Source organism: Mastigoproctus giganteus, chromosome 13, assembly GCF_048544385.1.
Source record: "Mastigoproctus giganteus isolate SK-2022 chromosome 13, ASM4854438v1, whole genome shotgun sequence".
In the NCBI taxonomy this organism is placed as follows: Eukaryota; Metazoa; Arthropoda; class Arachnida; order Uropygi; family Thelyphonidae; genus Mastigoproctus; species Mastigoproctus giganteus.
Window position 1 is genome coordinate 46,579,261 of NC_143587.1, and position 16,742 is coordinate 46,596,002.

A 16,742-nucleotide genomic window follows, 5' to 3' on the forward strand; every position below is an offset into this window, starting at 1 on the left:
TTTCTATTGAAACTTTTGCCAAATTAGAGATTTGTTGCTGACACATGTCATATTATTAGCCGAATCGAGAATTTTTTGGAATGCTTCCTCTGTTCTATTTTCTTTAGAATATTCCGTAATACTGTAATACCTTGTATAATGTGGTTAATTGGTTCTGGAAGTACCGTGCTATAGAAAACATGCTAATCAATACATTATTACATATAATGGATAATTGTTTTTTTTTTTTTTTTTTGCCATTACTGTGTAATGCCTTACTGGTGATTTATTATTTGGTACCAAAAAATTAAAAACATGTATTTTTAGAAATGTTTATTACTGAAAGCCAGAAACAATTTTTGATAAGGTAGAGAAAGCCCACACGAGAAGCATGCAAAAGTTCAATGAAATTTAATGGTAAAAGTACTTTGCTGTAACGGCGTTTGTATTGTTGCTCACTCGGTAAACATATGGTGGGTGTTATCAGTCTGGAGTTGAAGTTGAATCCCATGGGAGCTAAACCCTCCTGCAGTGGGGGGGGGGTAACCTGACCTTTTTTCTTTAGAATCACTAATTGAATCACGAACAGTCATATCGGAAGTTCTGACATTGTAAAAAAAAATGTTAATAACATAGTTTCACCAGTAAACTTTTTCAAAGTTTGTGTGCTTCTCGTGTGGGTTTCCTTTGCCTTTTTTTCTTAATAAACAATTTATCCACTAGTCCACCAGTAATTCTAAAGAAAAACGCTCAGGTTATGCCTCCACTTCGGGAGGGGTTCAAGCTCTCATGGGATTCAATTTATACTCCTGACTGATAACACCCACTGTATGTTTACTGAGCGAGCAACAGTACAAATGCTGTTACGGCAAAGTACTTTTACTGGTAAATTTATCGAACTTTTGCATGCTTCTCGTCTGGGCTTTCTTTACCTTTGCCACAATTTTTTATTGTTTTGAAAAAAAAAAAAAAAATTGTTTTTAAATCATAAATCATTTTGTTTTTCTTTTAAAATTATAAATCACGTTGTAGCAAAACCCGCACTGATCAAAACCACATTACACAAAGTATTACATAGTATGATGGGTAAAGTGCCTGCCTGGCAACCCAAAGGTTGCAGGTTCAAATCCCGCCTCGGGCTTGGATCAAAGTACTGGAAAAACTTTGGGAGGTGCACTGTGGCCACGGAAGCCGATGCGCCAACAACTACCAAAAAAAAAAAAAAAAAAAAACAACATAGTATGAACCAGAGCTGTAATGCTCAATACGTTCTATGTTGATATCAATATTTGTAAAATAATAAGAGAAGTTTACCTCAATTTAGACATTCAAAAGCTTCATGTATATCAAATTTCCTTTTTTGGAGAATTTTACTTACTGGATTAATTTTATTTAAAATATTATGCTAAATTATAATTGAATAAAGAAACATAATATGTTATTTTTAAGGCTATTGATTTAGAACGATTCCTTGTATTGATATCTATTTTCGTCTTCAGTGATTTTAAGTAAAGCATCGTAATTTTCTTCTGTTTTGTTTTCCATCCATTTTGGCCCCTATTCCACTTTCCCCATTGGGTGTTGGACAAAGATTTAAGTGTTAAATTAATTATATATTTTTGAAGTACATTGGTTTGATGATGAGACAATTCCAAAAAAAATCAGCTACTGTATTTCAAATGAAGTCTCGGTGGCATCGTTTACAACAAGATTTAGAGTATGAGCGGCACATGGAATAAAAAATGCTCTAGGACTGAGTTTCCCAAACGGGGATTCGTAGACCCCTGGGGGGTCGTAGACCAGTCCAGTTCCAGGGGGTACACAAAACGATAGTTGACCATATATATATGCATATGTTATATATAGGGGTTAGCAAATTTTTTATTTTTGAAGGGGTCCTTAAACTTTTCTGGATTTTGAAAGGGTCCGTAGATCTCAGTAGTTTCAGAACCATGTCTAGGATTAACTTCAAGTATTTTTTTTTTTTTTTTTTTTGTAAACCTTTGTGTTTTCTGTGTACGTTAGAGGCCCTGCCATGTAAATTCTGAATATTTAGATTTACTCATTAAATATATTTGATATATATTCAAACAATTCCTGGTAGAATCACGTGCAGGACAAAATCCACAAATTATTATTATTATTATTAGCCATGTGGTTCAAGGAAGCCTGAGGCTTATGCTGCACCAGCCAAAAAAAATTTTATGAATTACCGAGAGAGAGAGAGAGAGAGAGAGAGAGAGAGAGAGAGAGATGTTTGCTTATTTCAACTTTCATAGTGCTTATGTCTCTAAATACAAATCTAAGTATCACAATCATCTGTTGAACATGATTTACATCGGACGTTGTATCCAAAATCATAGCAAAATATATAGTCATTTCTGTGTTTTATCTATAATATTTAGTGAAATTATTTAAATAATTTCATTTTGTATTTGATCACCCAAATAATGCCAATATTTTTTGATTCAAATTTCTGAATATGGTGAATATGTTCTGCTATAACTGAATCATTAGCAATTGTTTTCAGTAAGTTTTAAAAAGTTACCATTGTTATTTTCATACAAATCTTTTGATGATCCCCCAAACACTATACACTGCCTTGCTAAAAATAGTATCATATATATTATTCTTTCATATACCAATACCTTTTTTTCTATATCATATAATCACTGTTCTCTAGCATCGATTGTAATGTTTGTCATTAATGACTGTGCCAGATCTCACTATTTTTTATATATTTTAATATATACTGCACTTGTTTCATGCTTACCTAAAATAGCAGATAAATTTCTCCAATTACTGAATCTAAATTGATTACTTAGTTGGTTTTTACAATCACCAAATATCTTGCAACAAAAGCAAAATACAGAATTTTGCAGTAAAGAATAAAGTAACCTTTGACCTTTTCTCCATTTTTTTTTAGAATTTTCATATAATAAACATCTGAAAATTTTCTTTGAATTTAATTGGAGGATATTCTCTTATTTTTAATTTGAGTAGGATAATTTTGAAAATATAGTTGCATTGTTTCATTGTCAGATTTTCTGGCCAATTACCTGGATCAGTTAATAATGATATATATGAGTCAATATTTATTAAATATAATTACTAAGGAGAAATAAAAATAAAAAAATCACTAAATAGAAAATTTCTCTATTAAGAAGTTCGTTAAACAGGTCCGACTTGTATGTGTCAAAAAAATTTTGGCACCCTCCTGAACTGCTGCCCATAAGCGATGCTTACCTCACCTACCCATTTGCAGTGGCCCTGAGACTAGGTACCTGCAAGGTGATCTGATTAGGTGTATAAGGCCTTGAATGGGTTGAGCACGCTGGATTCTTCCTCTTTCTCAGATTACGAACCGAAGGGGGCATAAATTCAAATTGAGGAAAGACAGTTGTAGAATAGATGTGCAGAAATTTAGCCAGCAGGTGGTTAATTGCTGGAATAAACTTCCATTTGTCATGGTAGTTGATAGCTTAAATAAATTCAAGGAGGAACTGGACAAAATTTTTGACGGAATGGTTGTGTTAATTTTTTTTTTGGCTGATGCTACATAAGCTCATATGTTTGCTTTCTTGCATCACATCCTCTTACTATTACAAGCTCCAAAATGATACAGCTCATTTTTTAAAAGTGGCACAATATATAGTTTATGACAAAAGATTCTTTGAATCTGGCATGGCAATTGCAACTGACCTTGATGTTTTTCAGAGTGTATTTAGCTTGTAGTTACCACAAAACTGTCTCCCCCCCATAAAAACAAATTCTAACAAGTCAGTGCTATCTTTTGGAAGTGTATAACCAGTTCTTTGTTATATATTCTGGTGGTGCAGCAATAATAGGACATCGGTGCCAAGCTTTCTATTAATCACGCAAAATAACTTTTCTTATACAGTAAAAATGTACTTTAATATATATATTAACTGAATTTTGTGATAAATGAATATGTTAACATAGAAAAGCTTGTCTTTCAGATGGGAATGATATGTGCTTCTTATAAACAAGAACTTTGTATTAAAGTGATTCTGTTGTATACCACTCTGACAAATAGGCCAATATTTTTTAATATTTCTATGTTCTTTTTAATTTACTTGACAGGCAGCCAAAGAGTATAAGAGGATTAGAAAAATTGTTTTAGCAGAAAAGGTTAAAAACAATTTATTGTATTTCTAAAATTTAGATTAATAATATAAATTTCAAGGGCTTTATATAAAGTACACCCATTTTATGAGCGACAAATATAGTCCTGTGCATACACAGGTTTTGACTTCAGTTTTATTTGTACTGCAGATATGCTGCTTAACTTCTCAAACTACATAGCATAAAAGTAATTTTCGTGGCTTTTAGAAATACCTTGGAATACAGTTTGCTACCCAAAAGTTCCTGAAATCTATTTCTAAAATAAATTAGACTCACCCTGGGTCTTATTTGCTGCTGTCACTTTCGAAGCATTCCCCTTGAGAGTGTAAACACTGATCCCAGCTCTTCTCCATTGATTTGAATGCATCCTGAAAGTCTGTCATAGTATTCAGCACCACCACCAGCGATTCAGTTTGGATATCCTCTATGCTGTCAAATCTTCGACTATTCAGCTTGATTTTCATTCGTGGGAAGAGGAACAAGTTGAGGGGTCTAAGTCTGGTGAATAAGGGGGGTGGGGACAATTGTCATGTTGGATGCCAAAAACTGTGCCACAGCGAGAGATGTGTGAGCCGGTGCATTGTCATGATGGACCTCAGTTCTTTGTGCACCACTTCTCTGGACATTTCCTCCTGACTGCTTCACTTAACCACCTCAGGACGTCACAATTGAACTTTGCATTGATGATCTGGCCAAAAGGGATGAATTCCTTATGGATAATCCCATCAATGTCCAAAAATCAGATCAGCATGGACTTCACATTGCTCCTCCCTTGTCAGGCTTTCTTCAGTCGGGGCAAAGACGGACTGTTCTACTGGGAAGATTGTTGCTTGGTTTCTGGGTCATGCCCATATACCCAACTCTTGTCACCAGTGACTACCATAGAAAGAAAGTTTTGATCACTCCTGGCCTGTCCTTGAAGATCTCTGCTAACTTCCATGCTATGCTGCTTTTAGTTTTGGTCTTCACTGAGTAACCGTGGCATGAACTTGGCTGCAATCCTCGTGTTTAACTTGTCTGACAAAATCCACTGACACATGCCGTATGATAGTCCTACAATGGCACAAATGTCGTGGATGGTCCACCTTCACGGATCGCCGACTGAACTTTTGCGGCATTTTCTGAGGTGGTGCTCGATGATGGACACCCAGAGAAATTGTCGTCATCGCCCAACATGCGACCATTTTTAAAACAGTTAAACCAATAGTAGGTCTGTGTCTGGCCTAAAGCATTGTCACCAAAGGCTTGTTTCAACTTCTTATGGGTTTCTGCTGCTGTATCATTAAGAGGGAAACAAAACTTGATACAAGCACATTGCTCTCGCACATCAGCCATCGTAACAATCACAAACTATACGAAACACATCGCTAAAAAACTGCACATAAATATTCAATGACTCTGTCCAGTCCGACGCCATATGGCACTGATTCACAAAGGATGCATGCAGTGTTACCTAGCACCACAAGTCTGTACACTAGACATAGTTCCCATGCAACATTCAAATTTCGGTAGCATTTGAGTAGCACCTCATATATTTAAATTTCTATTAGTAGTGAGATCAGTTCACTTGGATTGATAATATAAAACGTTTAAATGTTGTATGTTCTACTTAATGTCCATTCCAGTTTATATTATTGTCTGCATATATATATAGTTTATAAATTTAGTGATTTATGAAATATGTTTCAAAAGAAAAATTATTCTTTTAAGGACGAGAGGTAGTATTTAGGTGTAGAGATGAGGGAACACGTCGATCCCAAGTAAAATGGAGTCGTGCAGACAGCCGTGCTCTTCCTCCAGGTAGCTCAGATCTACGGGGTAGACTTACCATGCCGAACATACAACCAGAACACAGTGGTGTGTACATCTGTGCTGCTGCTAGTGTTCCATCTGGAATTTCTGGTGCACAGAAAGCAGCATTCCTTACTGTTCAACCATGTAAATATGCATTTGTAATTTTACCATATTTATCAAGTTTTTATTAAATAGTTTAGATTTTCTATTAATAATAATATTTGTATTTACTTTATTTACGGTCCTCACTAAATAGTGAGGGCTATAAGTGATAATGATTTTGATTTATCTTGAGTGGAAATATGAAGCATGAAAGTATTATTATCACTTTCACTTCTACTGGCAGAGGTGAAAGTGATCTTGCACTGCTTCTATTGGAATGAGCAGCAGCCTGAAAAAAAAAAAAAATGCAGGGAATTTCAGACACTGCTGGGAGTCATTCTGGTACAAGTAAACACATGGGTTGTGTTAGGGTAGCTAAGAATAGGAAGAGGTGCATGTATACTTGCATGTACACCAATGCTAGGAGTTTGGTAAACGAATTTAAGGTATTGCTCAAAACATCAAAGGCAGATATTGTTGGGATATCAGAGACGTGGTGTCATACAGATATAAGGAATGCAGAACTGGAATTTGAGGAGCACAATGTGTAAAGGAAGGGAGGAGGGTTTATGCTATTAGTTAAGAAACACAAAATTAAAGGAGGTACAGCCAGTTGACATCGCTGGACAGTGCAGTGTCTAGTCAGTTTGGTGTGACATAAGCACTGGGAAATCAAAATTGAGAGTAGGAGTGTGATATAGGCCTAATGATTCTGATGAGTATAATAAAAAACTGTACAGGGAACTAGAGTTGGCCAGTAAATCAGAGAGTCTTATAATGGGGAATTTTAATTTCCCAGATATTGACTGGAATTTGGGGGCTGGTCACTCACACACTAGCAAGGCTTTTGTGGATTTATTGGATGATTGCTTTCTACATCAGCATATTCGGAAGGCAACTAGAGGGAGTAATACTCTTGATCTGATTATCAGTAGTGATTCTTCATGCATTAAGAATCTGCAGATAAAGGAACCACTAGGTGGCAGCAGTCACAGTGTGCTGAAGTGGGATTTACTCAGAGGTAACTGCCATCAAGAGTAAAGGGAAGGGTTTTTGCTTCCGTAAAGGCGACTATGGGGGTCTGAGGCAGTATTTAAATTCTATACAGTGGGACCATCTGATGTTACCAACACAAATTCAAAATGATAAGCATTCAAAGAATTAATCTTGGAAGCTACTAGGCTTTACATACCAACTAAGAAATATTGTTCAAGGTTTAGGCTTAAATGGATGTCAGATGAACTAATGAGACATGTGGCAGAGAAGAAAAATGCATGGGATGCATGTAAATTAATGGGTGACATGGAAGCCTACGATAGATATAAGCTGGTCTGTAACCAAGTCACAAAGGAGGTGAGATTATGAGAAATCTTTGGCAAAGGATGCAAGGAAAAACAGCAAAGAATTCTTTACCTATGTAAACCCTAGAAGTAAGGGGATGAATCAGATTGGTCCACTGGATATCGATGGTTCAACGGTTGATGATCCTGCTCAGGTGGCTAACAAACTAAATGAATATTTTGCATCTACATTCACACATGAGCAATTATTAAAGGAGTGGAATGACAGAGGTGAACTAAACTCTGGCAGTGAGCTAGATGATTTTGTTATAACTGAGAGGAAAGTGGAGGAGAAATTGTTGAAGATAAACACAAGAAAGGCACCTGGGGTGGATGCGATCTGTCCGCAAAGGAAGTAAGCAAACCCTTACCATAATTATGAGAGCTTCTTTGGACTCAGGGGAGGTACTCATAGACTGGAGATGTGTAAATGTGACCTCAATTCACCAAGGAGGATCAAAGGGTGACACAAGTAATTATAGACCTGTTAGTTTAACTTCTGTTCCAGGGAAATTAATGGAGGCACTGGTTAAAGAAGCACTGCAGGATCATTTAGACAAGACTTCAGTTATAGCTCGGACATAGCATGGGTTTGTTAAGGGGAAGTCTTGTCTGACCAATTTGATTGGATACTATGATGTGGTCACAAAGGAACTGGATGCAGGGAATAACTTTTTCATATATTTGGATCTTAGAAAGGCTTTTGATACTGTTACATATGGAAGACTGCTGCACAAATTGGAGCAGTGTGGCATTGGAGGCAAACTGCTGCTATGAAGCAATTTGCCTCCAAAGAGCAGTGTCCATTGATTACTAGAGTGGTAATCAATGAAGGAACCATTACTAGATAGGTAAACTTTGAAGATGAAGTGATGTACAGTCAGTCCTCGTATAACACGTGTTTACACTACACGAATTCGATCATACACGATTTATAAATAGGGGAACGATATCTTATATAACACGAACCGAATTCGCTTATGCACGATTCGCCTTTGTGTTTACAAGAAATGGTAGTCGAACGCAGAATCACCCCAACCAAACGCAACACAATAGGAATGAAGAGAAGATTCTGAAAATGTATTTATGTTTTTTTATATCAGTGAAGGGGAAACACATTTCACCATAATAACGTAAAAACCAACACAATTCCAGCTATCGGTATAATCGCAAATGCAATTACGATTTTGCATTGCACAAGGGTTTCTAGGAACACAAATATTCTGCTATACGAGGACTGACTGTACCTGTTTGGCAAATGTATTCAAGTATGTTGTGGTATTCAGCTGTTGATCTGTTGGTATATAAGGATTCCTAATGAGTACCATGACACATTTCCCAATACTACTACATTTACATGATGCCTGCATTATTGATACCTGGCATTTATTCATGCTGCTGTAGTCATAGATATCCTGCTGTCAGCATAGAACAACTGGAACTGGGATTAATAGGATCAGGAAACCTTTTTATACTCCTGAAATGCTCAGTGTTGGAATTCTTATTCCTACTGTGCTTGTTGCCAGACAAATGTCTCAGTTTGTACAATGATCCAGGAGTTGACACACCTTTGAGCCTGTACAGAGAAAGGCAACAAGATTGGGGAGGATAACAAATTGGTCCTTTTACCAAGAAAGGCTTAAGTTCTGCAAATTGCAGCAGATGGAGACTAGGCACCTGCGAGGTGATCTGACAGGTGTAAAAGGCCTTGAATGGGTTGAGCACGCTGAATTCTGATGGGATTCTTCCGCTTGTTCAAATTACGAACCTGACTGGGCATAAATTCAAATTGAGGAAAGGCAGTTGTAGAATAGATATGCAGAAATTTTCCTTTAGCCAGTGGGTCATTAATTGCTTGAACAAACTTCCATCTGTTATTGTGGAAGTTGATAGCTTAAATAAATTCAAGGAGGAATTGGACAAACTTTTAGAAGGAATGGATGTGTGAAATTGTTTTTATTTATTTTTTTTTATTTATTTATTTTTTATTACGCTGATGCTACATAATCTTATACACTTGCTTTCTTGCATCACATGCCTCTATTACTACTACTACCCTTGAACAAAGGTTGCCTGCAGGGCTCAATCCTTGACCATTTCTTCTGGATAATTTTCAAAATAAATTTCTTGTCTTGGATATGGGCCCAGTACAAAGCCTAGACTTTGCAGATGATTTTAAATACAAGAGTGGTTGTAGAGCAAAGATCAAATGTCACCCTCATACAACTGCAGGAGTAGGCACAAATGCACATTCTCAGGATATCACTGGAAAAAAACTAAATCTATACTTCTGAAAGGAACTAAAGAAGACCCCCCCCCCCCCCCGAAATTAAAATTAATAGAATAATCATAAAAATGGTATCAGAAATAAAATACCTATGGGTCATTTTTTGCCTCAAAATTAACTTTTTATCACCATTTGAAATACTTAGCAAAAAAAAAGTGAGAAACTATGCAGGCATGGTTGCCAGGATCAGTAGGACTGACTGAGAGCTCAAAAGAAAGACCCTTGCAATCATATACCGAGCAGTGTTCTTGCTTGTCATCACCTATGGAGCTGGTGTGTGGTTTACCTGAGCATCCATAGTCAGAAACAGGAACAAATTAGAGACTAGTTCAGGGAACAATACGTCTCACTGTCACCAGGGCATGTTGCACTGTGAGCACACTGGCACTGAAGGTGTTGGCAGGCACTTTCTCACTTTATTTGGAAATAGTTAAAAAAAAGCTGCTTCTATTGGAATGAGCAGAAGCCTGAAAAACAAGATGCAGGATATTTCAGAGACTGCTGGGAGTCATTGTGGTACAAGTAAACACATGGGTTGTGTAAGGGTAGCTAAGAATAGAAACAGGTGCATGTATACTTGCGTGTACACCAATGCTAGGAGTTTAGTAAATGAATTTGAGGTATTGCTCAAAACATCAAAGGCAGATATTGTTGAGATTTCAGAGACGTGGTGTCACACAGATATAAGGAATGCAGAACTGGAATTTGGGGAGTACAATGTCTACAGAAAGGATAGACAGGATAGGAAGGGAGGAGGGGGTTATGCTATTAGTTAAGAAACACATAAAATCCAAGGAAGCGAAGCCATTTGACATCGCTGGACAGTGCAGTGTCGAGTCAGTTTGGTGTGACATAAGCATTGGGAGATCAAAGTTGAGAGTAGGAGTGTGCTATAGGCCTAATGACTATGAGTATAATAAGAAACTGTGCAGGGAAATAGTGGGCCAGTAAATCAGAGAGTCTTATAATGGGGGATTTTAATTTCCCAGATATTGACTGGAATTTGGGGGCTGGTCACTCACACACTAGCAAGGCTTTTGCGGATTTATTGGATGATTGTTTACATCAACATGTTCGGGAGGCAACTAGAGGGAGTAATACTCTTGATTTGATTATCAGTAATGATTCTTCATTTCAGGAAGGCTTTTGACACTGTTGCGCATGGAAGACTACTGTACAAATTGGAGCAGAATGGTATTAAGGGTAAGTTGCTACAATGGATAAAAGGATGGTTAAGTGGGAGAAGACAGAGGGTGGTAATCAATGGGTGCTGCTCTTCGTGGACTAATGTTATTAGTGGAGTCCCACAGGGTTCGGTGTTGGGTCCACTGTTGTTTTGTGTATTTATCAATGATATTGATGAAGGTATATCAGGCTTAATGTCGAAGTTTGCAGATGACACAAAGGTTGGCAGGGTTGTTAATGACAGTAATGGCAGTGTGCTACTGCAACAGGATCTAGATAATTTGGGCAGATGGGCTAAGAAGTGGCAACTGAAGTTCAACCTTGACAAATGCAAAGTACTGCATATGGGTAGAAGTAACCCCAGAGAAACGTACCAACTGTGTGGTACTACACTTAAGGTGGTAGAAAATGAAAAAGACCTGGGAGTAATTGTGCAGTCAGATATGAAGTTTTCTGAGCAGTGCAGACAGGCTGCTAGGGCGGGTCATGGGGTTTTGTCAATGATATATAGGAATTTTGCTAGCAGGGAAAAGGAGGTGATTGTCCCTCTGTATAAGGCAATGGTCAGGCCACGCCTTGAGTACTGCGTACAGGTCTGGAGGCCTCATTTGCATGAGCATGAGGATGTAGATTTGCTTGAGCGTGTACAGAGAAGAGCAACACGATTGGTGAGGGGAATGAAGGGATTCTCTTACCAAGAGAGGCTTAAGTTCTGCAAATTGCAGTGGCTGGAGACTAGGCACCTGCACGGTGATCTGATTGAGGTCTATAAGGCCTTGAATTTGTTGAGCACGCTGAATTCTGATGGGATCCTTCCACTTGTTCAGATTACCAACCTACAGGGACATAAGTTCAAATTAAGAAAGGACAGATGTAGAATAGATGTGCGGAAATTTGCCTTTAGCCAGCGGGTGGTTAATTGCTGGAACAAACTTCCATCTGTCGTTGTAGAAGTTGATAGGTTAAATAAATTTAAGGAGGAACTGGACAGGCATTTGGAGGAAATGGTGTGATTTTTTTTTTTTTTTAATTATTTTTATTTTTTTTTTTGGCTGATGCAGCATAAGCTCCTACACTTGCTTTCTTGCATCATGTGCCACTGCTACTACTACTATTAAAAATCTGCAGATAAATGAACCACTAGGTGACAGTGATCACAGTGTGCTGAAGTGGGATTTACTCAAAGAGGTAACTACCATTAAGGCGCCTCCATAGCCAGGTGAAAAGGAGCAGCAGTGCATAGCACAAGCTTCTTGATTAGACTGGGGTTTGAGCCCGTCACCACCAAAAACGGAGGATGCTGAAAGTTCAGGGAATGACCACCGCATATCCCGGAGCAATATGGCCTTAGTTGCTAATGCTCCTAAAAAAAAAAAAAAAACACTACCATTAGGGGTAAAGGGAAGTCGCCTTTCGTAAAGGCGACTACGATGGACCGAGACAGTATTCAAATTCTATACAGTGGGACCAACTGATGATGTTACCAACAGCAAATTCAAAATGGGATGCATTCAAAGAACTTATTTTGGAAGCTACTAGGTTTTACATACCAACTAAGAAATATTGTTCAAGGTTTAGGCCTAAATGGATGTCAGATGAACTAATGAGACATGTGGCAGAGAAGAAAAATGCATGGCATACATACAAATTAACACATGACACAGAAGCCTATGATAGATACAACTTGATCTGTAACCAAGTTACAAAGGAGGTTAGGCAGGCGAAGGCAGATTACGTGAAATCTTTGGCAAGGGATGCAAAGAAAAACAGCAAAGAGTTCTTTACTTATGTAAACTCTAGAAGGAAGGGGATGAATCAAATTGGTCCACTTGATATCGATGGGTCAACTGTTGATGATCCTGCTCGGGTAGCTAACAAATTAAACGAATATTTTGCATCCTCATTCACACATGAGGAGTTATTCAGCGAGGGGAATGCCAGAGGTGTATTCAACTCTGGCAGTAAGCTGGAGAATCTTGTAATAACTGAGAGTAAAGTGGAGGAGAAATTGTTGAAGATAAACACAAGAAAGGCACCTGGGGTAGATGGGATCTATCCAGTTATATTAAAGGAGGCAGCAAAGGAAGTAAGCAAACCCTTAGCCATAATTATGAGAGCTTCCTTGGACTCAGGGGAGGTACCCATGGACTGGAGATGTGCAAATGTGACCCCAATTCACAAAGGAGGATCAAAGGCTGACACAAGTAATTATAGACCTGTGAGTTTAACTTCTGTTCCCTAAAAATTAATGGAGGCACTGGTTAAAGAAGCACTGCAGGATCATTTAGACAAGACTTCAGTTATAGCTCGGACACAGCATGGTTTTGTTAAGGGTAAGTCTTGCCTGACCAATTTGATTGGATACTATGATGCAGTCACAAAAGAACTGGATGCAGGGAATAACTTTTATATTATGCATTTGGGTCTTACAAAGGATTTTGATACTGTTGCACATGGAAGACTGCTGCACAAATTGGAGCAGTATGGCATTGGAGGCAAATTGCTGCTATGGATAAAGGGATGGTTGAGGGGGAGAAGACAGAGTGGTAATCAATGGACACTGCTGATCGTGGACTAATGTTATTAGTGGAGTCCCTCAGGGTTCAGTATTGGGTCCATTATTGTTTTCTGTATTTATAAATGACGTTGATGATGGTATATCAAGCTTAATGTCCAAGTTTGCCGACGATACGAAGGTTGGCAGCGTTGTCAAGGACCCTACTGACACTATGCTGCTGCAACAGGATCTGGAAAGGTTGAGCAGATGGGCCGAGAGGTGGCAAATGAAGTTTAACATTGACAAATGTAAAGTACTACATATGGGGAAACAGCAACCCCAGAGCAACATGTCAACTCTGTGGTACAACACTGACAGTGGTAGAGAATGAAAGGGACCTGGGGGTGGTTGTGCAGGCAGATATGAAGTTCTCTGAGTAGTGCTGACGGGCTGCAAGGGTAGCTCATGGTGTTTTGTCAATGATATATAGGAATTTTTCTAGCAGGGATAAGGAGGTGATTATTCCCTTGTATAAGTCAATGGTCAGTGCACACCTAGAGTACTGTATACAGGTCTGGAGGCCTCATTTGAAGAAGGATGTAGAGCTGCTGGAACGAGTACAGAAAAGGGCCACAAGATCAGTGAATGGAACAAAGGGGTGCACTTACGAAGAAAGGCTTAAGTTTTACAAATTACAGTGTCTGGAGACTAGGCACCAGCGAGGTGATCTGATAGACGTGTATTGAGCATGCTTAATGCTGATGGGATTCTTCCTCTTGCTCAGAATAATCACCTGAGAGGGCATAAATTCAAATTGAGGAAAGATAGGATAGACGTGTGGAAATTTGCCTTTAGCCAGCGGGTGGTTGGTTGGTGGAACAGACTTCCATCCCTTGTCGTGGAAGTCGATAGCCTAAATAAGTTTAAGGCTCAGCTGGACAGGTATTTCGAACGAACAGAGGGGTGAAGTGGAAGTGTTTTTTTTTTTTTTTTTGGCTGATGCTGCATAAGCTTGCTTTCTTGCATCAAATGCCTCTACTAATGCTAATGCTAAGGTTTATATTATAGACTCGGGAAGGGCATACCCACAGAATTTCTGGGCAGTGTCCCTGACATAGCCAATAACATCAAAGCTGAGAGAAAGAAAATAGCCACAAATCTTCATCAGCAATGGCAATGAAACCGGAAGTGCTCTTACCAAAAGGTTTCAAAAGTTCAAAGCCACCAAATTGGTAACTCTGGACCCGTTACAACCTTTATATTGACAGGTCATGGCTTCCTAAAGGCAAAATTAACTTCTTTAGGGTTGACTGATGACCCAAACTCTACCTGTAACAAGAGTGAAGACTTGGACACACATTCTCTATGAATGTATAATTTCTGCTATACCAAGAATGCAGTTAATTACTGAAGTTGGCACCCTTACAAGGGGACAAGGACATCTTTTCATAATAGAGGAAAGTAATTACAAAGCTTTTACTACTTTTACATAAAAGCTATTTAAAATAAGATGTAACCTGCAGAGACAAGCAATCCAGCCTCCCCAACAGCCAACCAATAATCCATAGCCAAGGTGCCCATGTCTCACATCTTGCCCAGATGATGACATATAAATCTGACTGGGTAGCTGTATCGAGCACCTTAAAAGAAAACCTAATCAGACAAACCTGGACTGACAGGCCCCCCCCCAGAATTGTCCTTCCCTGAGTAGGGAACTGTGGGCCCCTATACCTAAGTAGTTATGAAGGAGAAGGAGATGCACAGGCAGCCAGGGATGCTACTGGACTGAATAATATTAGTAAGTTGGTTGCATGGGGATGCAATGTAGAATGAAAGAAGGGTGAGTGGAATGAAAGACTGCATGAGTGTGAAAGAATTGTATGAATGTGCTGGGCACTGAATGAAAGTGATAGGGATTAGCATTAGTAGAGCCATACAATGCAAGAAAGCAAGCTTATGCAGCATCAGCCAAAAAAAAAAAATCCTCCCATTTCACCCCTCCATTCATTCCAAATGCCTGTCGAGCTCAGCCTTAAATTTATTTAGGCTATCAGCTTCCACAAAAAAAGATGGAAGTCTGTTCCACCAATCAACTACCTGCTGGCTAAAGGCAAATTTCTGCACATCTATACTAAGTGCTTGTTGCCAGTCCTTCCTAGGAGCTTAGTCAGTGTGATACATCTGCTATTTACTTGGAGAGGTCCAGGTTCATTTCCTATTGATGAATGAAGGAATTTCTAAAGGCTTCTTCAATCAAGGCCATAGTTAGCCCATCTCAGGTGGCAGGGGAGGGAAGAATTGTACCCCCATGAGTTATTCCAGGTTTTTTTTTCACCCATGCAACATTTAAATTGGCCAACATCCATTACGTGACAAAATACACAAATATGGATATGAGCAACGGATTTTGGTGTCATTAAAATAATTTGTGCCTGTGGCTGCATCCACTCATGTCAGTTTAGGTGTCATAATACATTACTGTCTGCCTCTCATTTAGAGACTTTTCATTAGAGACTGGAGTGTTCAACGTCATTAGTGACTGAAGGACTTTCTCAATTTTTTCAATCAAGGTTTTAGTTAACCAATCTCAGTGGTAGTAGGGCTTTCCCCTTGAGTTAGTCTGGGATTTTCAGCTTGCACAACATGCATATTAACCTGTGAACACACTTCTACAAACAAAATAAATTTAGATATGAGTGGCAAGCTCAGATGCCATTAAAATATTAAAAAAAAAAATTGTAGATATTTGTTTTTAGCTGACAAGAGTAGAACCTGATGAGGTTGTCTGCTGTTATATACCAATATCTGTGGTAGGATTCAGTGAAGTGCATTGTTATGTTCTTATATACCTCTTTTGCCCACTACTGTTGTACTGTGCTATCATGTGATTATTTCATCTGATAAAAAGCACAGTTTGTTTGTTTATGGCTCAAGGGCAACATGGCCATAATGCACAGTCTCTAACAGTAACAATCTGCCACAGGTAGCAGTTTATGATATTTGTACTGGCACATACAGACACTGGACAAAATAAAATTAGTAACTGTATAATTTGTGAATTATTAATATGTACCCCCTTACTTAGCCTGAATCACTTTATGAATTCTCATTGATAGGGATTCGGCTAGATCCCTTAAATAGTTTATATCAATAATAGGCCATTCTGAAAACAGTTGAGCCCATAATTTATTCAGATTTGGGAAGGTTGACTTTCATTTTCATTTTCTATTCAATATAGTCTATGTTCTCTATAAGATTTAAATGTGGTGACTTGGCTGGTTAGTTTAAATAACCTACTATTCTCTCACGTTCCTTGTGCCAGTTTAAAACAGTTGAGGTCTTGTGAACCAGACAATTGTCATCCACGAATACAGGAGTATTGAAATCATGTGTCCCTCAAATGTTCAGCAAA

The 16,742-nt window shown here is 38.4% G+C and overlaps 1 protein-coding gene across 11 annotated transcripts in view; it reads left to right on the plus strand.

Moving 5' to 3' along the window:
- trol (terribly reduced optic lobes) overlaps window positions 1–16,742 on the plus strand; it is a 1,731,230-nt gene that overhangs the window by 692,001 nt on the left and 1,022,487 nt on the right. For all 11 annotated transcript variants that reach the window (XM_090387691.1, XM_090387694.1, XM_090387699.1 and 8 more), the window contains one exon: window positions 5,836–6,063. In XM_090387691.1, coding sequence (XP_090243817.1) covers window positions 5,836–6,063 — 228 coding nt within the window. The remainder of the gene's footprint in view (window positions 1–5,835; window positions 6,064–16,742) is intronic.